Genomic DNA, 23087 nt, shown 5'->3' with positions numbered 1-23087 from the left:
TTGATCTGCACCATCTCTAATAATGCATGCTGTGAAGCGAAGGTTTATTCAAACTTGCAAAACTTTATGTTACATTCAAGTGGAGATTCTAAAGTTCCCAAAGATGCCAAAAATGTCAAGCTGAATTTTGGGGAAGAGTATTTAAAATGATGCACAAGCTGCTTAAGGGGAAAGTCAAGGTGAAATTCAGTGTTCCTGGAGCTCCAGGAGAGGGCAGCAGTGCCACCTGTTGATTGTGTTCAACCAGGCTGAAGTTTTTGGCTTTTTGGCTTCAGTCTCACTGCTGACTTATTGATCCAACATAAAGAAATACCTCTCTGAAAAAAGAGGATAAGAGGACTCAGTCAGGACATGTTTTGTGTCTCTAGAAATACTAATAGTTTCTCTCCATCTCTCTTTCTCCCTCCAGAGAGAAACCTGAACCCTAAAGCGGCCTGTCTGAAGCGCCGTGAGGAGGAGAAGGTCACTGCAACATCAGACGGAGCTCCCCTCTCACTGGCCGCCGCGCACCACGCCGCCGCCGCCATCATGGGCGACGGGTCAAACCCCATGGGACAAATGTAAAACGCAGCAACATCTCCTCCCCCCTGAATGGTCAGAAGATTTCACTTCACTAATCTGCTGTTGTACCTTTAACTCAAACCAAAGAGGCGTAATTCAGAAGCCAGTCCAGAAATGTTAAGAAATAATTTTATAAATCTTATCATTTGTCACAAAATTTAAAATCTACAGCAAACAAAACATGCCTCCCATGAAAGTAAGTTGAGCTTACTACTTGAGATATATTTAATTTAAATGTTTTGACATTTTGGCTTTCACTGAATCAATTGGAAAAGGACATTCCAAGTTATCTTTTGTCCATCAGTTGTTACAACATCCACATGTATTAATATGTTGTCCGTGTACTTTTGAACCATTAGTTTACTGCAGAATAGAATCATAGTGGCTGAAACGACAATATGACTAGAAAGATACCACTTTATATCACAAAACCAAAACCTAACTTGATCAACAGCTGTTTAATGGGGATAGCTGCACTAAACTGGCCGGGATTATAGGCCAGATATTATGAAAACAGTACTACCTGTTTGGTGTCCAACCTTCAAAAAAAAAGGGCAAAAGCTTAAAAGTTACAAATACATTTAAACCAATGTGAAAGTTTGTAACTAAAGACCCTTTCACACATGCACTGCAAACCTGAAATTTTCCGGACATTATCCGGAGGAGCTGTATATGTGAACGCAAATGTCCAAATCAGTTGGACCAGACATTAAATGGACTTTACTCTGCCAGCTCCCTCGTACCAAGTCTGTGTAATGTCCAATTGAGCCCATGTGTGAATACAACAGTGAATTCTCTGGAGAATTCACAGCGAGCAAGTGGATTACAACTGCTCGCTGCCATAAGTGCAACAAAATCCAGCAGTAAGGGAGCAATAATACGCGCAATTTATCAAACAACTATTGAACAAGCAGAACATAAACTTCTATACAACTTCTTTGACTTCCAACAGTCAACTCCCCTTTTATCCCCAGCTGCTATTTTACACATGCGACTGCTGCTGGATAAACACAGCAGCTAAGCTGCATTGTTTTGACTGGGCCTGAATACTCAGCTGTGAAGCTAGCGCTAATTGGAGAGACTGACACGTCACTGATGCGTCTGACACAGACAGTTTCCTGCTGTGTGCTACATGTGTAAAAGGGTAACCCCAGAAAATGTCCAGGCCTGATCCTCCAGACATTGTCCGGAGTTCATATGTGAAAACGGATTTTGTTAGTATCATTGGACTGTATCCAGAAAAGAGAGCACTGCTTCCAGTAAAATGCCCCTTTTTAAAAAAACAGATATGTCCATAATTAAGTATTGCTTTCAAAAAGTGAGAGCTAAGATGTGATCTCATCATTATTGAAGGGGACACCCTTTGGTTACTGTGCTGCTCATTTACTTACTACATACTTCATACTCTACTCTCTACTACTACGTCATGGCATCATGATGTAAATCAATAAACAATCCAGTTGTATTGTCATGTCTGCCACTGTGGTACTAATGCAGAAAAAAACGTTTAAATTTACACAGACAACATGTAGCCCAAAATTTCATTTAGGCAAAATTTCTCCCCCTTAGTTGAATGAACTTGTGTCAGTTCCTGACAGCTAAAGTCTGGCAGAGAACGTGAATTAGTTTCTGTCTGGTCTGGGTACATTTTAACAACAGATTGGCAGTAAGTGTGATTTTAATGTGTGATTGCGTGTTGTGTCACTTGTTTTTATTAAATATGTGTTGTTTTTGTTCTTGTCTGTACAACTTTTTTCTCTTAAACAGCCAAATCGTATTTGTGTTGCATGTGAATCAAGGAGCAGGTTAAATGTGTTATTGAGTTTATTTTCTGATGTTCTGTCGTGGTAACAAAGGTTGTTAATGATTAGAAGCAGGAGTGACCTGAGACAAAAAATGTTTTCAGGGCTATATTTTAGTCAAAGAAAATGGAAGAACTTGAAATGCTCCTTGGTGGTGCATTCACCAAACTGACACATCAGCTGCTGAAAAACATTCATGAGCTACGTACATACAGGTGACAAATGAAAGTAAAACCCAACATAAAGTATCTCAGTAAGGTGTTGTTCCACCGTGAACTGTCAGAATTGCTTCACTGCTCATTGTTATCGATCCTCCAAGTCTCTGGGACTCTACTGGAGGGATGGACAGTGTACTTCCAAAAAATATTCCTTCATTTGATGTTTTGATGATGGTGGTAGTACACAGTGTAGGTGTTCAGCTGGGTTGAGATCTGGTGTGTGTGAAGGCCATAGCATGATTTGTGTGCTATTTCAACCATTAATTGAGCCTTGTGACCTATTTGGCACCTGATCTCAGTAAAGCGCTGCAATGTGAGAACAGTTGTTAGTGCAAACAGCAATAAAATCAGAAATGGACTGGACAGTGAGTGACAATAGAGATCATACCGCGTCTAGGCTACGTGATGACACAGTAAATGGACCAGGGGTTGCCTCCTTCCCTGCTCAGAGATTTGCACAGATGTGGGTAAAAGAGGGGTGACCCACCACGGATGACCCCTTCACAGGAAAGCATAAAAAGAGGACAGAAGTCTGTCATCAAAGCAGACTGTTTTCTTAGTCTGACAAATAGGCGTATACTGTTCCTTATTTATTTTTATGATGACAGCACGTTGTGCTATGGCATGTTGTGATTATTTTCTATTCAGTATTGAAGTTTGCTGCACACTGCGCATAGAGTTGAATAATAGTGACTTGCAAGAATGACATTAAGTGTATTGTCATGTCTGGCCGAGTATCTGCAGTACTGAAAGGAGCATTGGGGGATTTAAATCTGGCATGTTAAATTAGCATTTAAGCATTTTGTTGTATATGACTACATCTCCTGTGTATTCAAGTGAAGAGAGGTCAAGGCATGAACTTGACATCACATCGCTGAGAGTGAAAATATCACCCTACTTGATGAATTAAATTTATAAAAAATGGATTAAAATATTCCTGCAAATACAGTGGTCAAGTTCAAGTTCCATAATTGTTTTATTAAAGTTCATAGTGAATTTCAGTGAATTTGGTTGTTCTGTTGCAGATCAACAAGAACTACTGTCAAGGACTTTCAAACTAAATTTGGAAAGTTCTTGAACATACCAACAAGAGGAGTTTTGAGAAAATTCTTTCTAACACTAATCGGTCTCCAGTGGAAGATATCTCAAGAACTTACCCGCCAGAATGTCAATTGCCCAAATGAAATTTGGTGTAGATATTTATGGTCGCCAGAGGATAAATCCTAATGATTTGGCTGACCCTCAGACATTTCCTGCTGCAACCATCAGGCCAAAATGTATAGTGTATAACAAATATTAAAATCAAGGCTAACACATTTGGCCTTGGTTAACATGAATTTTACTGAGCACATGAATGTAGAGGTCTTCACACGGTTCCTACTAACCGAGACCCGACCCACGACCCAAGTCAGTCCAGGACCATATTAGATTTTGTCTAATCAGGTCAGGTAGGATCCTGTTGTATTGCTGCAAGTTTAACACCTGAGTAAATCCAAGCAGACTTTGTCAGTTCTGATGACGTGGTGTGCCAAAATCATCAATGCTCGCACGGCAGATATCAAAGCTACTATAAGTCTTCGAATCTTATTAAAGGAGCAATAATTTCCAAAATGACCATCAGTACACTTAGTAGACAGCCTGAAATTAGTGATTGAGACCATAATGACTCATTGACAAAATGATTGAGAATTTCTTGAGAAGTTGAGGCTTTTTGACTGGGGTTCAGTTGGAGCATCAAGCAGCCATCAGTGGCACTGCACTACTTCCACATTGGCTTCAACCTCAGGCTGTGGTAGTTGCTGCTTGGCAGTGCAGCACAGATACTTTTTGGCAGCCTTTTCAAATATATAATTGTTTGTATGTATGTGTGTGGAGAATTGCTCTCCTTATGCCTTCTTTCTTTGTTTTATTCTTTGTCTTTCCAGGTCCAAGGTGCCAGAGTTCATCAAGATGATGAGTGACCACTTCCTCTGACGACGTTTCCATGACAACCCAACAATCGATCAGTCCCGTTGTTGCATCAGCCTGACCAATCAGATTCTCTGGAACTTCGGCCTGACCAATTAGATCAGCCTCTCTCTCTTTCCTCTCGTCTGTCGTCTTTGATCCTCCTCTTCGCCTTTGTCTACTTCTTCTGTCGAGAACATGAACTGCAGAGTCACATTAGTCGCTTTCGTCACTTTGCATCTCCAGCTGAAGTGAACTGGATGCTACTTTGTGGAGACGTTAAATGGCCGCTGTAACATGGCTGCTACGAAGTGGCAGTTTGTGGGAGCTTTTGACACAAAGTGACAGCAATGGACAAAAATGTTTGGAATCACGTCATTCAAGAAATTCTTCTTCTTGTACTTGTTTTATCAGCATTCCCAGTTTTAAAGAACAAAGGGGTTCTATATATAAATATATATATAGAACTATATATATAAATATATATATGAGAAAAGGAAAAAATGACAAAAAAACTTGTTAAAAAAGCGCAACTGGACACAGGCAGTGAGGAGGGTAGGGGATGGGGAGGGTTGTTCAGAACGAAACAAAACATATCACAAAGTGTTAAAAGAGATTTTTTTCTAAAAAAAAAAAAAAAAAAGCAACATTGCGCAGCTGTCTTTCAACACAGCTTCAGCGCATCTCTGACTGAATGGCAATCTAACGCCACACTGTGGATGAAGCTGTGCCTGATCTCCTCTTGGATGCAAACCAGTCAGATAGATACACACGGATACGCAAAGCAAACAAAACAAAAAAGAACAGGACAATGCCAGGAAGTATCACAGATGCAGGCTACACACTCATACATCCCCTTACAAACCACGCATTTCAGATTAAAGTATAAATTAAAATGAATAAAGATTAAGAAGCAAAATCTATTGCAACCCTTCTGCTTTTCAGAGGTGCTTGAATTGCTGAGTGATTGGAACAAAAAAATCTGCTATTTGACTATCATAGATGCCTAGAAAGAGCTGGAGCTTAACAAGAAAAACAGGAGTAACACGTTCTTCCCCTTCTAATGCATTCCCTCCTAGACTGCAAACATTTCAATTGTCAGTGTAAAACAATTGGAATATTTATGTTTATGTATATTCACTAGTGTTTCATGGTGATAGCCACGTTGACTCTGTAAACAGACTGCAAAATTGTGCAAAATGTTAACTTTGTAGTGCAAATACAAAAACCCTGGACTGTTGTACCCAAATGGCCCGTGTGTATCTACTGAGAGGAAGAGAATACCTAGAGAATCAATCATTGAATCAATTAATCAATCAATCAGTGAGTGGCTCCAGAGGGACTGGGGTATTTAAATTATTGAAGGCGGAGGAATTACAGAAGGAAGAATCATGCAGTAATGTAAAAGTGTACTTCTAAATGCGGCAGGAAGGAAAGACTTTTCTTGATATCTTCATTTGAGACTGCTGCTGTGGTCTCATAGTGCAAATGCAAAAACTGAAGACAGAAAGAAAGCACTCTGGCAAACATCCCCAATCAGAGTCTTTTGCTGGACATTCAACAGCATGGACAGAGCTGGCAAAGTTTGAAACTGGTGTCCAGACATTATTAAATCAAAGGGTTACTGGGCAGATGCTTGAGAGGATGGGCAGATGATAGAAAAAATAGGTAGATGGATGGCTGGATGAGAGTGAAGAGGGCTGGACTGAGCACTGAAGTGAATTCTATTCCACGTTTAGCACATTCCCTGAATCGCGATCGCTCCACTTGGAATCGAGTGCTCTCGATGTCCTGAGGTGGGGGATTCATGGCAGGATTGAAGTGGACCAACCTCCTGAGGAGTTAGAGATAGACAAACTGATAATCCAGAGCTCTAAATGGACAAAGAGAGAGTTTGCTCCGGTAGTGATGATGACGCTGCAGGGGAAAGCAAGGGAACAATCATCAGGGTGAGGGGTGTATACTTTTCCTCTGGGGGCCAAGCAGCAGTAGTCAAAGCATTCCTGCGTTGGGTTCATTAGATTCCTTCATTTCCCAGTTTAGTGTCTGGCCGACCATAACCCTAAACTTCTAACCACAGCCTCAGACCTCTCCCCTGCCCCGAGTACCAAACTTTGTGGGGCTTTCTGATTGACATTTGCTGTCTGGAGGACTCCATGTCATTGTTGAGGTGTCTTGTTGCTGGGACTGTCAATAAAGTCTCATTTATCTGCTTCAAATTTCATTAGCCTTGCAATCCTTTGCCTGACGGTGTTGCAGTGATGTCTGGATAAAATTTCAAGAACCTACTTGTGCATTGCCTGGAACTTTGCAACAGCATTGTAATTCCTGTTAGAGTCAGGCCAATTGTAGCTGAGTGAAGGCACAATTGGCAGCACGTAGTTGCTCTGAGACAGTGTTAGCCCCCAGAATAGCACTGATGTATTCTCATGAGTCATGAATCTGGTGTGAATGCAGCAATCAGACATGCCTGATGTAGTCTGCTGATAGGTCTTGTCATTTTGATTACCTTGGTTTGGTCAATATACATATAAATTCTGAATATTTGTAAAAAATAATAGGCATATTTTAATCAATTGAAGCCAGATCCTTAGTCAAGATCCAAGAAAGGTTCAAGAGGCTAGAAGCCCAGCCAATAATATATCATTTTAACATTTCAACGTGTTGCCTTTTGTACTTAGAATTACCCAGGTTTCTTGGGTAGAAGGTCTGTAATCATCAACATTGACTCTGGAGCGATACAAGGTATGGGAAAGAAAGTGGCAGGATTGGATTAGGTGGGCTTTGCAGTGGCAAGAGTCACAGCCTTGACCTGGTGGGAAGGGGACTAAATAAAATCCGGATAGGTCAGGAAGAAACCTTTAATGTTTATTGCATTGCTATTCAATAAATGTCTGCTCTCTGACAACAGACAAGGCTGGAATATCTGAGAGAACGTCCATTGTTTTCGATGTCAATCTGAAAGCCCCCTGCTCTTGCCCCAGTTTTAACCCTCCTCAATCCAGACCCTAAATTTAATCCCCAGTCCCAGTGCTGTCTTCTCTGCTTACCCTAGCCTTATGAGCCCTAAGCTAGAGCCCTAGCCCCCCTCCCAAGCTTCTTGTCCCACCTAAGCGGTCCCACAGATGCAATTTGAACATTCACACTTCTACCAATGTGCCTTTTTAGAGTTCATATCATTCGAGTTGCCAGAGGAGGACATTTACCTGGTCTTTTAATAGGATGCAAGCTTAGGGAAACCTGTTCTTAGTCGTTAGGTTCTATGCAGTCAGGTTTTTTACCAGACCTGGGAATTTAAAAAAAGCTAAAAAGGAAAAAAAAGTATTTTTTGGATAAAAAACTAAACTGTATTTAATGTACTGTATGCTTATATGTAAGTAGACAGCGTGTTCTGGCTTCAAGCCAATGGGACAGACGCTTGATTTAGCAAGACAAGCCCCCGTCCCAGTATCCCCCGCCCCCTAAAGTCCTACATTACCCTGAACCCCACTTCCCTGTACCAAGCCCCAGCCCTGTTCCCATGGTGAACAACGCGTCTCTTCTTGTATTATAGCTTATCAGCTTTTTATCAATATTTGATCGGCTTGTCCGTAAGCCAATGTAGTCTTCAGTACAAAGTGTGTGGTTGTATGTTGTAAAACAGATTTTCTTTTTTTTTTTCTCTCTCTCTCTCTTTTTTAAGAAAAATCATTTCTCTTATTACTTTTTATTTGTCTGTTCTGGTTTACATGTCTATTACAGAAAATGTAAAAAAACAAAACAAAAAGAAAAAGAAAAAAACATCACAATTCGCTATCCGTCAGCATTGTTCTCTGTCAGTGGTCATTTTGACGCGGTTAAAATCCTACCCAATCAACAGGAAGGCACGGAAACTGGAAAAGAATCTATTTGAATAAATCAATCTATATATAAATGTACAAAAAAGTATATACGATATATGAGGAGGGTGCCGCTTTTTGTTATTTTTTTATTTTCTGTTGCAAAGGAGTGTTTTCTTGGGGAGGAATTATTTTCTCAAAGACTGAACTGGCAAAAGTTGGCGAGGCCCCTCAGTGTTATAAATTTTCAACTGACTTTGTTGTGTCCTCTGTTGTTGCCATGACAACACCCTCTGACTAGTACGGCACCCTGCGCAGGACAAAATGGGACCGGAGTTCCAACAGCTCCATTCACTGCTATCTATCCAAGGCAACGACACACAGACGTTTGTAAATTGTATGCAACAAAATGGCAAACTTAACCATTATTTTGAAATTGTGTATGTAAAAGTTATATTTTTACATGTAGACTGTTGTTATTTTGTGTTTTAGAAATATGTTGTATCGGTTTTTTTGTTAAAAGATGAAAAAAGTAAAATTCAGTGTGTGTTGAAAAAATGTGTCACATTGAAAATGTAGTGAGGTCAAAAGTTCAGAAATCTTTTTTTTTTTCAACATTATGTTTATATCTGTGGGGAACATTTTGAGGGTTCTCGGGAGGAATCAAATCATAAAAGATATATGATATTTGTTTAATTCTCCATGCCTCATGACATTACCATTTTTAATTGTATTTTTTGCAGAGAAATGTGTAAATAGTCATAAAACATTTTCTGTGGGGTTTCTGTGGGGTGAGGACTTGCCAGTGAGAGGCGATGATGATGATGAATTTGTTTTGATTTCTAGTGAGGTTATATTCGTCCGGTTACAGTAGCCAGGTGCCAACTTTTAGTTTTGGTCAGTGGTGCTCAGTACTGTATGTGGTTTCGGTTGCCGAACATCTGAAGTGTGACTCAAATTATTGTCTTTGCTTGCACCAAGAATCACTCCTGTCAGAGCTGGCCCAAGACATTTTTTGGGCCATGTGAAGTAAAATTCCGATTGTAATTCGTCCTAATACAAAAATTCATAAAAATCTGTTAAAACTTTAAAATATACTACCTGGTTTTATAGTTATCCCCAAAATGTATTTTGATAATCCCAAAATTTTGTTAGAACAAAAATATTGTTAGAACAAAAAAATTCCAATAACGTGTCTTTTATAACAGAATCTGTCAAAGCAACTTTTCAGAAGTTGTGTTATAGGGTTATATAACAAAAATGATGAGGTTATGACCGTTTAATTACATAAATTATGACAAAAACTGAGACTTCACATATTCAAAGCACTTTGGCAACCCCTGGTGGCTCTGGGCCAGCTCTGACTCTCTACATTTATTTCTTCGAGATGGGTTGTAAATGTGAATTAACTGAAAGACCCTCAGCACCTGATTCAAGATTAAAATATGAAAAATTTGTAAAACATTGGAGTGTTGCTAATATAAATCAGCAGGTCGTCAGCAAACAATCTTATCAGCTATTCCCCAAAAAGATATCAGATCATGTGCAAGACAGTTTCAGTCATTTGTTTTTAGTGTTTGCCATAAAAATTGAGCTTTTTGTCAAAAGGAAAAGCTGCTTTGAATCGGACCTAGGTTAAACACTAGGCTTGAATCTGTCAGTGTAAGTGCTAAATGTATTTTTTAAGTAATGTTATTTTTGCGATGCTTCATTTCATATTTTCTCTTTGTTGTATAATCAAGTCATCTCCCGAATTACAGTATCTTCATTTTTATGTTACCCCTGATGTTTCTATTAGCCAAAATGTTAACTTTTTTCTTTTCCCTCCTTGTTGTACATACACACCTCATTTCTCTTTTTCAGTGACTGTGCCATGAGCTTTGTAATCTGTTACTCTGTACCAGTTTTACTGCAATAATGAGTTGAATTCAAAATTGCCACTCTTGTCCTTTGTTTTCCCAGCAGTGTTAGAAACAGAAAGTTTTTTCCTCATGATACAGCAGCTAACATTTAATTGAACAAATACACCCGGGTTTACACTCCAGAGAGCACTAACCAACATCAGTAGCACAACAAATCTGAAATTTGGTACATTTATACTAAGTATACTCATATTAATTTGTATTTTTTCCATACAAAAGAATACAGAAAAAAAACATTTTAAACATTTTATACAAATGACCAGTATAGATGTTAATATGGCACTTCTTTTGCAGAAAAGCACTATAGTCCCTGCAAAAGAAAATGGCAAAATTAGCAATCAGAGGAGCCTGTTTTCATGTGATTATATCAGAAAGTTTAATTCATACAAATGTCCACTGCCATGAAAAAACATACCTTAAAACTGCAGCCAATTTTTTCAATCTTTTCGTCCTGAGTATTTCACTTATGACATTGTTATTTTATCAGTTTCATATTCATAAATCAGTAGAAATGTTTTATACTGAAGTATAGTTCTTACCTTTTGAAAACAGACTCAAACTAATTAATTTAGTCTTGAGGGCTACAGTTTCTTAACCACACTAGTATTTTAGTTTTTCTTAAATTGTGCTGACAAAGACATATAGATTAACTTCAGTTCAGTTCATAAATTGAGATTCACACAATATGAAATTCCATAATGGCCTCTGAACGAATGACTATATAAAAAAATAATATAGAGCTTTTTTGGGACAATGTTTTTTTTCTATTATGGTTCAACTGCAATTTCTACATCTGGCTTTTGGATTGTGTTAATTGGTAATATTTTTGATGGTCAGTGCCATTGTTTTTCAATCAGTTATTACGACAATACATTCTTAATTATTTCGTCATCAGGGGCAAACTGTTAGCCCAATACAAGAGAAAAAAATACATCCTCCAACCATTCCAGAGCTGTCTAATTTATATGATAGATCTCGTTAGCTAAAAAGCTAGTCAGCAATCCATCAGTCAGCTGAGTGTCCTTGATAGTTGAGTTAGGACAGGGCTAATATCAACAAATAGCACAAATGTTAACCACTTCTAAAGCCACAGTGTCTCATTTCTCCATTTCTATTTCTACACTTGTTCATTAAACAAGATACAGCATGTAAATCTGACAGCTTTGGAGCTGATGCTGATTTTCAGCAGCAGAAACAAAGCTCCCAATGTCTCAGAGGCAGATTTCTATACAGATACCACTCATGCTACCTAGGAAAATGTTTATTTGTGATTTGGATGAACTAACAATTTTTGAGGAGCTGAGGATGGATGGAAACTGTATGATTTCCTTGAAAAGTTCTGAATTAATTACATATAACTTTGTCCAGAGTTGCTTTATCATCCACGTTCTCCAGCAAGAATAAGAATAAAGCTTAATTTGGTCACTGAATCAGGTCCTTGGACTACTTTGGACTCTCTAAACTACTTAACTAGGTGCCTCAAACTATTAATTTGTGCTTCTGAATTACAAAATAATGAGCTATTTCCAAACGAATATTAACACCTTCCATTGATTTGTCAACGTCCACTTTATGTTTGACAGAGATGTGAATATATTTCAGATTTTGACACAACATCATGTAATCCTTGACATTCCTTGGAGAAGGCATATTACTACCCTCAACAAATAAGAAGAGATTTGGGAATATGATTTAGTAAGCCTAAAAATCAAACTCATTGGCTCACATATTGTTTTTCCACACTAATTGAAGAAATATGTTAATTTACATAAGAGTTCCAGTGTCTGTAAGTGGACTAACAACAACCTGTACAGCTGCATCCATCTCATCCACACTTGACATATGATTTTATAATTGGGGGGCCAAAATACTAAAAGTAAAAAAAGTGATTTTAATACATAAATTATTGATATTGGGGGAAAAAAATCTCCATCCCCACTGGGCTCTGTAGTTTCTAACAACAGTATGAACAACAAGCACTAATGTAAAGATGATTTTGACTCATCTCCATTTAGTCTTTGCCGTTCGCTGTAAGTATTAGTTATTTTAAAGACATGCTTCATTTTTCAGTGTTATAATGATCATGTAATGGTGAAAATACATGAACTGTGGCCTTTTTCGTTCTGTCTTCGTTCTTCTCGTTCCTTTTGATGCAATTCAGTGAAGAGGTGGAAAAGGAAAAAATACATAAAGCAGATTTATCCTGTTATCAGTGCCTGGGCTTTTTGTTAAAGCTTCCTTTCCTATAGTGCTCTTTTTCTATGGAGCAGACTTAGTGCACCCTATAGAAGCTAAATTTAAACTAAATTAATAGAAAATTACAATGAATTTGGCTTATTTTTTGCAAGGGCAATCATTTTATACCACACATACTTACAAAAATAAATGAAAGAACAAATAAAAGTCAGATTAATTACAAGTATTCCAAATATGAAATATTCCACTTTGTAGATTTTTTGGAAATGTTCAAAAGTGAATATCTAAAAGAATTTGCTAGTTTATTTTGCTATGTTTAAATATGTTTTATTTAAATCATATGTTAATGAAGACAAGCCTGTGAGGTTTTCTGTGTAATGGATCATGGTTAGAGGCCACAGAGCGGAAGATACAAAACATCCTTTTTTTTTTTTTTTTAAAACATAACACAAACACAGCAATTTGATTTTTATTTCCAGTGTGTGGCTGAGTGCCTCAAATCTTCAAATATTTCATTGTATTTTTCCGTGCAACGTTTTTCCTACACTTCCATTTCATAATTACTTCTGGTTAATGTTGCATTCTTTTACTTTGTTTTTTATTTTATATAATTATAAGTGTCTGGTTCTGGTTGTTGTTATTGTTGATGTTGCTCTTATTACACTTTTTTATTCCAGATCAGTGGAGATTTTGGGGAACAGCTTATTTTTTATTTCTGTGCTGAAGGTTTTATTCTTCCTCGTACCAGCCCAACAGTTGGCCATTCGTTGCCTGTTGGTTCTCATCTTGTAGTGATTCAATGAAGTTCATGTTCATGACCGTTCTGTAGCAATAAATGTGCCATTTTTATAATGCAGCGCTTTGAAAGCCTCTTTCTTTTTATTCTTCACAGTGCAAAGGGAAAATGGCATGTTGGTGGATGTTTGTTAAACTCTTCTATGTTGCTCAGATTAACAAAAACTAAAAAAAATGTATGTTCACAGATACAGTTAAAGGAATAGTTCATCATTTTGGGAAATATGGTTATTTGCTTTGTTTTCACAAAATCAGTCCCCCACTGGAAGTGTAACTGAACAGCGAATGCTAATAATCTGGTCCCCGTCGACCTTGCAGCTCCACCTCATGCCTCCTGTTCCATCTCCATCTCCCAACTCAGTGGTGTTTTGGTTGTTGAATGCCAGATCACTGGCAAATAAAACATTTTTCTGCAATGATTTCATGGTATCAAAGCAGCTAGATATATTTATGCTAACTAAGACTTAAGTCCAGGTGACTGTGTCGCACTGAATGAAGCATGTCCTCCTTGTTTTAATCATTTTTTAGCAGCCTAGGGTTTCAGGTCATGGAGGTGGACTGGCTGTGATTCACAAAGAGAATTTTAAATGTTCCCCTTACTCACTTGGAAACTTTTCCTCATTTGAATCACTTGGTTTTATGATAAATGGAAAGGCCCTACCACTTTGTGTTTTGATGCACAGACCCCCAAAATCGAACTCTGGTTTTATTCAGGAATTTTCTTTTAGCTTTATTATGCCTCAAGACAGAGTCTTGATTTTAGGTGATTTTAACATACATGTATGCTGTCCCACTGGTTCCACTTTTGCTATGGATTTTATAGATACTGTGCATTCTTTTAATCTTGCTCAGTCAGTTGAGGGTCCCACTCACTTAAAGGGACACACCCTGGACATTGTTCTGTCCTCTGGTTTTATTCTTGATAGCGTTGATCTCTGTGAGGCTAGCTCATGTGTGATGTTGATCTTCCATCTGTCGAACAGGTCCTTCTCTGTAATGAGATGCCTGCTCCTGTTGTGCTCCTCTCTTTTGTGGAATCCACCAGGGGTCTATTTTGGGTTCCCTCTTATTCACTATATACATGCTACCCCTGGGGCAAATCATGCGTAGGCATGACATTTCTATTGCTACGCGGATGAGACCCAATTGTATGTCCCATACCAAGAAGATCATCCATAATTTTATTTTCTCTCAGTCAGATAACTGTAATTCACAAAAAACATTACTATGTATTATTTATTTAGTGACACTAAACTCAGCTAATCTGCTTTATCACGACTGAGTGGATGTGGTTTGTCCAGTTTTGATTGACAGTGCTGCCACCATGTGTAAACACACCCACAGCTGTTGCGGTTTGAGTCAACTCCGATTGGTGCACAGAAGCACCAAACATCACTCAACAGAGTCCCGCCCACCTCAAGCCAGTGAGAAGAACACCAATAAACACAGCAACACAGAAAACATTTGTGTTCCAGTAAGCCCACAACACTTACAGTAAGAAGATGATTGGAGAAATATGTTTTAGGACCTTTCACAGTCATATTACAAATGTGAATTATAATTTCTGATGGCTTAACATGCAGCCTAAGCAGCTTTTCAATGTTGGAGCTAGTCAAGGTGGAGCTTTTAACTACTTTACTGTTGGGTAGTTTAATCTATAACAATGTGTCATATTTTATAAGGTGATGTGTGTTTTGTATGTAAAAAAGTATTATCTGAAAAGTAACTCTAGCTGTCAAATAAATGTAGCGAAGTATAAAGTACTATATCTTACTAATTGTAGTGGAGAGGTAAAAAATAAAGTACCTCAAAACTGTACTTCAGTAGAGTAACTGAGTAAATGTACTTTGTTATTTTACACAAATAGCTTGAGGTACCGGCTTGCTTGTTAAGAAAGCTTGAAATCCCATCACCTGTTGAGGTAACAGTGGTTGATTAGCATTGATTAACAACACTTCAATCAGGAAAAATACAAGTTAACATGAATGCAGAAGCTTTATTTGACTTCGTTGATCTCTCTGTGTCTTTGCAGGTTTCCTCCAGGTGCTCCAGTTTCCTCCCACTGTCCAAATAAACACAGGTAAGGTCAATACTACATTTCCTGTAGGTGTGAGTGTGAATATGCTTGTCTATATGTACCAGTCCTGTGATAGACTGGCAGCCTATCCAGGGTGTATCATTGGATGCATTCACCAAGTGCATACTGCAGTAGGCTGTAGGTCCTATGTGAGCCTGAACAGGATGAGCACAGTAGAGTGTAGGCAGATGATTTCAATTTCAATTCTGTGAAAATCTTCATTTTCTTCAGTTGTTTTATTTTGTAACACCAGACCCAACACCAACTGTTAAATCTTGACTTTTTACGACTTTTTCTGTGACTCTGGTGATTTCTGTTTCATTCAGAAACAGTATATGAAATAGTATATGAAGTCATCAGTTCACACTAATCCCATGTATCTACAGGTTTATATGATCAGGTTGCTGTAACAAGCATGAACAGGCTTTCACATCACGTCATGCGTTTAGAGGAACTTGTTCTTCAGTTGAATGTATTGCCTGTTGAGCTGATGATGTGTCTGCAGTGAAATGTGCTTTCAGCTCAGGATGACTCTTTGTTTTGAGTCATTGAAGTGGTTTCATGTTTTTTCTGGCTGCAAGTGATGGGAAGTGATGTCAGGGAGATTTAAATTTAAGCCTACGGAAGAAGATCATAGTTACTTGGAAAACACGGAACTTGTTTTCTATGGAAAAATGAATAGAATAGCAGCAGTTTGGGAGTATTTTTCCTCAGAAATCATGTTTTTCTGAGTTTGGTTTAGTGGATGGCTCCTAAATAGAATGATACTCATGAGCATCAGCTGTCATAGAGACGAAAAACGAAAATCATGAATCAGAATTGTGGCAAATTCAACAGATTTTGTTGTGGGGAACAAAACGCATAATCGAAGTAACCAAATTCATCCAAAGTTGACCAAGATTGTTGCTGAATGTTTTATCAGGTTTCTATAAAACGTGATTGTTAGCCTCAGCTGGCCCATAGCAGCACACACAACATAATTTTAGGCTCTCTGACTGTATTTTTCTTACTGAATGCACTTTCAAGGTTGTAGTTAACTTTCTTCCACAGGCTTGTATGTTTTTCATCAAGGAACCACAGTTGTGTATCTTTTGATTCAACCAGGAGAGTTTTATGTCCGTCCAAGCTTGAAGTGCTCCAATTATCAATCATCACGAGACATGAACTTTGTTTTTCTGGAACTCTGACACCTGAAAAAACTCCTTCTTCTGTGGTTTTGTCACGAGGAAAAATGTATCATAGACTTATTAAAAATATCTAGACTTCTACAAGCCACAGTTGCTGGAATATAAAGATCATACAGACATTTGTGGTAGCAGAACAGAACTCTAGAGATAACTGGTTGTCTAGACCAGGACTGGACAATACTGATTACAAGCACTCTGATGACTTTAAATGAGCAGCTTTTTCATGCACTGGAGGTCACTTCTTTGGAAAGAGCAATGAACTGCAGATGTGAGTCACTGTGTAATCTGTTTTTCTGCTAGTTAGCTGGAAATCTCAAAAACTGTTAAACAGATATCAGTGGCATTTGGAGGAAATGTTCTACTTCTCTAAATCTAAATTCAAAATCTTTTACTTAAGTAAGCTTTCTTGTAATGGAGTATTTTTATATTGCTGTATTGCTACTTTTACATAAAGGATCAGAATATTTCTTCCACCACTTCTGTTTTTACAGAGGAAAAAAGAAGCAATAAATCACAGAGAGGTGGTGCTCTGGCCTTGTCTCCACTCGTAAACACTGACCAGAGCTCTGCTGTTCTTCATCTGACAGGTTTTGTTTTCCAGCTCTGTTGGAACATTTTTTCACCTGAACCTGGCAGAGTTACAAGGTTTCCTGTCACAAATCATCAGGTGTGGCTGATGGATGTTTTCCAGTTCTGGTGAACTGTTCTCATCATAGATCATCTTTGATCATCTTTTAGTGGTTCTCTTGATATTGTTTTGGGCTAAATAGATGTTATCAGTGAGTCGTTTTAGCAAATGCCCTAAAACTACACATCCGTATGTTCAAGTGAGTCCATTGGGAGTTAAGTAGTGGAGATAGTGTGTCGTTGTTATAGAACCACAAAGTCAGCATATGGAGGAATTTGGGGTGGATGGACAGGACAACAAAATATCAAACTTTAACATGTGACACACTGTTTGTTTCCCGCCTCCCACAGTCAGCAGTGGTTTCTTTTAACCATGACCAGTTGTTCCCCTATTCTCACGAGACTTTTCAAGAGGCTTTAATGCCATTTGCACAGACACAAGGTACATGCATATTGGAGTTTTTGTGTGAATCACTCAGTCAGGTTTAAAAAAATAAACATATTTACAATAGATATAAGTTTAAAAATTGCATTTAAATAAATAGTAGCAAAGCAAAGGTCTGAGAAGGAGAATCTTAACCAAGTAGTTTGTCTAACCCAAAACATGATCTTTACCTAACAATTACCAAGTTTTTGTTGGTACTTGAACCTAAACAAACCTTATCCATAGCAGTCTAAGATCATAAAATGGTTTTATGTTTGAAACAGTGATGTCTTCCTGACGATAGTGGAGTCGGATCATAAAATGTTTTTATGTGTCGTTCTGGAGGACATGAACCACTTTTCAGGAATTACATAATTGTGACATTAACTTCTCTTAAGTGTGTTATTTTGCATGAATGGCTATCATTAAATTTCCAACCAACAATAAATATGCAGGGCAACTATAGAGGCAGAGCGCAATTAAATCCTGCCCACCCCACAGGGGAAAACAGTTCATCGCTCTCCATTGACTTTGTATTGAGTGAAGGTGCCTCCTTGTCATTTCTGTCTGCTAGCAAACACAAAAATGCCTAAAAGCTGCCGTGTGGTGGGATGCACTACCAACAGGGTAAAGAACCCAGAACTAAGCTTTTATAAGCTGCCAAACCGAAAAACAGCCTGCAGCTCCAAAACCTCAGTGAAAATGATACATATACCTGAACATGCTGCTAATCACAGAGAAAACACATGAAAGTAAAAACAGAACAGTTGTTTAATTTAAAGGTATGAGGTGTTTGTAGACGTTTAAATCACAGAATAGCTAACCTGCATCCAGCTGAAATGCTAACTGTAAAAAGAGCCTGAATGGGAAATGATTGCATGTCTGTGCGTGTAATTTCCTGCCTATGTTTACAACCTGTACTCGCTGTATCAGCTATGAAAAGTGTCATGCCAGGCTGTTATGTAGTGCAGTTTGCTATATAGTTGTGCTATCACGACTGTAGACGTGATGTCAACCTTTGTATTCATGTATTGCATATTTGCATATACAATGTAACTGGTTTCAGTCTATGCTTTAAACTACCTTTTCCTCTCTGGTAGACATAGTTAATATATAAAGATAAAATACTCATTTGACATTCTGTAATGTTTTTAGCTAGCTACAGGCATTTTGTTAACGTCTCAGCCCTCGGTTGCATATTATGGTGCCAAATGTTTTCCCCTTCAGTAGTTGTGGTTTTCAGAGCACGTTGCACTCTGTCTCTATGATTCCACATTATGAAAATAACAATTCAACATTATCAATACTGCATGAATATTCATAGTAGTGTTAACAGTAGCAATAGAAGTACAGCAAGTCCTCATAACAAAACAACAAAATGGGTCATTGATCAGCAAATTCAAAAATGACATTTTGTACCAATATCCATGTTTCCCAAAGAATGAAGCCCTCTGACTTTTTCTCCAGCTCCATCATAAGGTTGACATTAGTGGTTTCAAGTGAAGTGTCTCAACAACTATTGGATGAATTGCCGTGAAATTCGGCATTGACATTTGTGTTTGTGTTGTGTTGAGTTCTCAGCTTGCGCCATCATCAGGTCAAAATTTTAATTTGTCCAAATATGTGCAATACTGTAATTAATTAGCTGTGTTTAGTGCTAATTAGGAAATATTAGCATGCTAACATGCTAAACTAATGATCGTGGTAACCATTACAAGCGTTTTATAAGAGTTTTATGTGACTTCCTGTTTTGTTATTGTTCGTAACATACGTTGTTTTAAGCTATTTGAACATACAACCAACACTAGATAGGAAAGCTAGAGGTAATAATTACAGATTCAAGTACAGTTCTAGTACCAGAATAAGCTGCAGTAAAGGGAGAATTAAGTAATAGTAGTAGTGGTAGTTGTAGCAGTATATTGGCAGCATTCCACTTGCTATTATATCTTTAAAAGAAAAAAAAAAGGGTCACACAGCGGGTCAAAAACAGTGTTCTCCTTCTGTCTAATAACATCATTAAACTATTGTATCTCTGTGACCTTAACAGACACTACACTGACATTGTTTTTGAATGGACCTTCAGATAAGAATAAGCCCAGAACAAATCATCTCTCTGAGTCTGCTGGTTTACCATCACACTCCCCTCCTATTTGTTTATGATAACATTTTTTTCCTCGTACATTGCTGAAGGGTGTATTTTGGTAACTTTCATATCAATCTTAGGATTATACTGTTTTGTCTTTCATCATTCCTGACCAATCTGTTTTCATCAGAGGCACCTGGTTAAACAAAGGGTTGAAAGGAGTAAATCCCACCACAGAGGGGTCAGTTTCAGTTTGAATGTTTTTTCTCACCCAATAATATAACACACAAAAAGAGAAGAAACACACCAAGCAACCTAACAGAAGGAAAGAAAAAAAGAATCATTGCACAAATGCAAGAGAATAAGGAAATAATTGCAAGAATAATAATGACTTATCTGCATAACTATTGAAGTACATCAGCTCAAATGTCTTATGTAACTTATTGCAGCAGCGTGAGTTATCAATGTGTGAGTAAAGGTTGTGTCACTCGGACGCTCCCATCTTCAGCTTTTCACTGAGCTGCAGTCACACCCTGAACTACAGGTGACACAACACAACATGTACAGCTCTGTGTGAACTTATCCACAACCATAGAACAGCAAACAGGTGTGTGAGGTGATTAAATTAACTCCTTACAATGCGGTTTTCCCTTTCATTTCCTTTTCAGTAGCTTTGAGGTTGGAAACAGCTTCTTATTCTGCTCTGATATTCAAAGCCAAAACTTCATGTTTTTATGGCTGCATCATTGTCATATTGGGATCTTTGGAAACTTTTGAGATCTCCAATTCTGCAGTTTGTAATTTCTGACACATCAGCATCACTGAAGTTTTTAATCAGCATGTTAATTATCATGTAACAAACAAATATCGACCCTTTAAAGTTTTTTTTATCATTCGATATTTCATACAGAGGAGGATTTTATCCATATTTATTACCGTAACATCTGTTTTTGCTCTTTCATACTACTGGTAGGGATGTCACATTTTTTTCTTGGCCCTGATTTGTGATATTGTATTGTATATCTGCCGTTTGCGAGTCCAGTCTGTTACTTATATTTCCCTAAATGACACAGCTGCCCATTGTACACTCAAGTTACAAGCTGAAAATGAGATAATATAGAACTTAATTCATCCTGAAAGAAAAATTTGCCAAAGGTGCTCTGTATAGTAAAGTCTGGGGGACTTCCCATGATGCACTGAGCTCCTCTCTCCTCCTCTCCATCTGTATGCATTCATGTAACATCAATGCATGTCACTAACTTTGCTTCTTCCCCGGAGTTTTTTGTGCTTTCTCATCTCACAGGAAAAGCTAAGTCTCGGGCCGAACCTTCGCGGTCCTTCACAGTCCTGATGGCATCCTTCCCTGGCTGTTGCTGCTCGTGCTTGTTGTTGTTGTTGTTGTGATTTTTTTTTCTTCTGTTCCCCCTCCCCCTTTCCCTCTCTCTTTCTCTCTCTCAACCCAACCGGTCAAAGCAGATGGCCGCCCACCAAGAGCCGGGGTCTGTTTGAGGTTTCTTCCCGTTAAAGGGGAGTTTTTCCTTACCGCTGTCGCCAAGTGCTTGCTCATGGGGGAATTGTTGGGTCTCTGTATATTAAAGAGTACGGTCTTGACCTGCTCTATGTGAAAAGTGCCTTGAGATGACTTCTGTTGTGATATGGCGCTATATAAATAAAAATTGATTGATTGATTGATTGATTGATATACAAACACATATAAATAACAAAAACAGGTATTTAAAATCTTGTAATCTGATTGGTTGATAGCCGTGATACAATGAGCGTATATCATGGCTATGACATTTAATGACAGTTGTACTTTTTATTATCACTCTATAGCTACCGTTAAATCTTATAAAACGTCAGCTGGAGGTCTGACTGTGGAGCAGTGTATAGAGCAGTACTTATTACCAGGAAGAAATCACCTTAAAAGGACAATATTCAGACCTTTTAAATGAGGAGATGGATGACCTGGGTAAACAAAATTACGAAACAAAATGAATATGGTAAAACAGACCAAATGGGCTGTAAAATGCTTGAGGGCTGGTGTCAACAGAAAGGCATTTTAAGATGTCATCAAAGAGCCATGTTAATGACATTTTGCTAGATTTTTACACAAATGTGAGAAATGGTAAAGGCGAAATGTATGCTCTAAGCAGCTACATCTGAGCTGGCCTCAACTGTGTCAATGACCCAGCACTTAGTCAGTCGTGGTGCCTCGAATATAATATATTATAATATATTTTTAAAAACTATTTGTCACAAGGGCTACTCAGCCAGTAAAAACTGTATCTTGTCTTCTGTGATTTTGGAGGAGCATAAAATAACCCTGATGATGTCATTAGGGATTAGGCTCGAGCCTTCTACATTTTGAACAGAAAGCCTGTGTTACACACATGGGATGTGGTGTTTGAAAAATGTGGGTATTTACCAAGCAGGGAGTGTCAAATGAGGGAATTAAGGGAAATGTTTTGGAAGTTGACCCAAACTACAGTACGGACAAAAAGTCATGATATCCACTGCATAGATTTTGACCATCCTTTTTTTTTATCTGTCTCTTGTGAGTCCCCAAACTTAATGAAAGTGCAATGCTAAATTAATTCTTATTGCCTTGTACTTTTATGTGATAGTTCTTTTCTTTCCTGACCTGCTCATCACAGGTTTTTGATCTATCCTGCCCCTTGTACCTCCCATCCATTTAAACTGACTACCCCACTAATCTGTATCCTCACAGAGATGCTGTGTTCAGATTGGATTAAAATGAATTTTCATAGTGATCAGTTTGGGGAAAAAAGTCACATCTTTCAACATCCATTGAAACATCCAAACACTGACATTTTTATATAAATACAGCTTTATGCTTCTGTCTCAGTTTTTCCTGTTGAGCTCATGAACAGGCATGTGCATTGGTTTGCACATGATAAAGTGCCACGTGTTGCACTTTTATCAGTTCAGATAGAAAGATAGATCTGTTAAAACCTTCTTCAGGTGAGTCTAACCTGAACCCGAACCTGAACCTCAGAAAGCAGTCTTTTTACTAACAGCTTTATCACAAGATAGTAACCGACCCATCCTATGTGATACCCACTGATACCAGCCACTGCCATCAGGGAGGAGGTTTAGAGCACCACGTTGTCGATTGAATAGATTTTTTTCCTTGTATTATAGGTTTTTATCTATTTAACAGTAGTGTATGTTCTTGAATCTTGAATCTCTTGAAGTGTTTTACATAAAAGACAAAAGATATTAATGGGATATTAGTCAGTGCCGTTTGCATACCTGTATGTGTGTGTGTGTGTGTGTGTGTGTGTGTGAGAGAGAGAGAGAGAGAGAGAGAGTCCATAGTATAACCTGCTGAATGGGTGTGTTCCCCGCTCCAGCTCAGAGGAATGTGAGGCGTGGTTGTCAGTGTCACAACACAAAGCTGCTCTGC

At 38.1% G+C, this 23087-nt stretch overlaps 1 protein-coding gene across 6 annotated transcripts in view; it reads left to right on the top strand.

Moving 5' to 3' along the window:
• LOC122968767 (transcription factor 4-like) overlaps positions 1–11698 on the top strand; it is a 236685-nt gene extending 224987 nt beyond the window's left edge. For 5 of the 6 annotated variants that reach the window (XM_044334233.1, XM_044334234.1, XM_044334237.1 and 2 more), the window contains 2 exons: positions 410–560; positions 4507–11698. In XM_044334233.1, the coding sequence (XP_044190168.1) occupies positions 410–560; positions 4507–4555 (200 nt within the window). In that variant the 3' untranslated portion in view covers positions 4556–11698. Of the gene's footprint in view, positions 1–409; positions 595–4506 lie in introns of all 6 variants that reach the window. The other variant, XM_044334235.1, reaches the window with a different exon arrangement.
• Positions 11699–23087: the final 11389 nt, after the last annotated feature.

The sequence above is a fragment of the Thunnus albacares genome, chromosome 18, assembly GCF_914725855.1.
Source record: "Thunnus albacares chromosome 18, fThuAlb1.1, whole genome shotgun sequence".
NCBI lineage: Eukaryota > Metazoa > Chordata > Actinopteri > Scombriformes > Scombridae > Thunnus > Thunnus albacares.
Note: the sequence above shows the minus strand (reverse complement) of the source record. Positions and strands in the feature narration are given on the sequence as shown.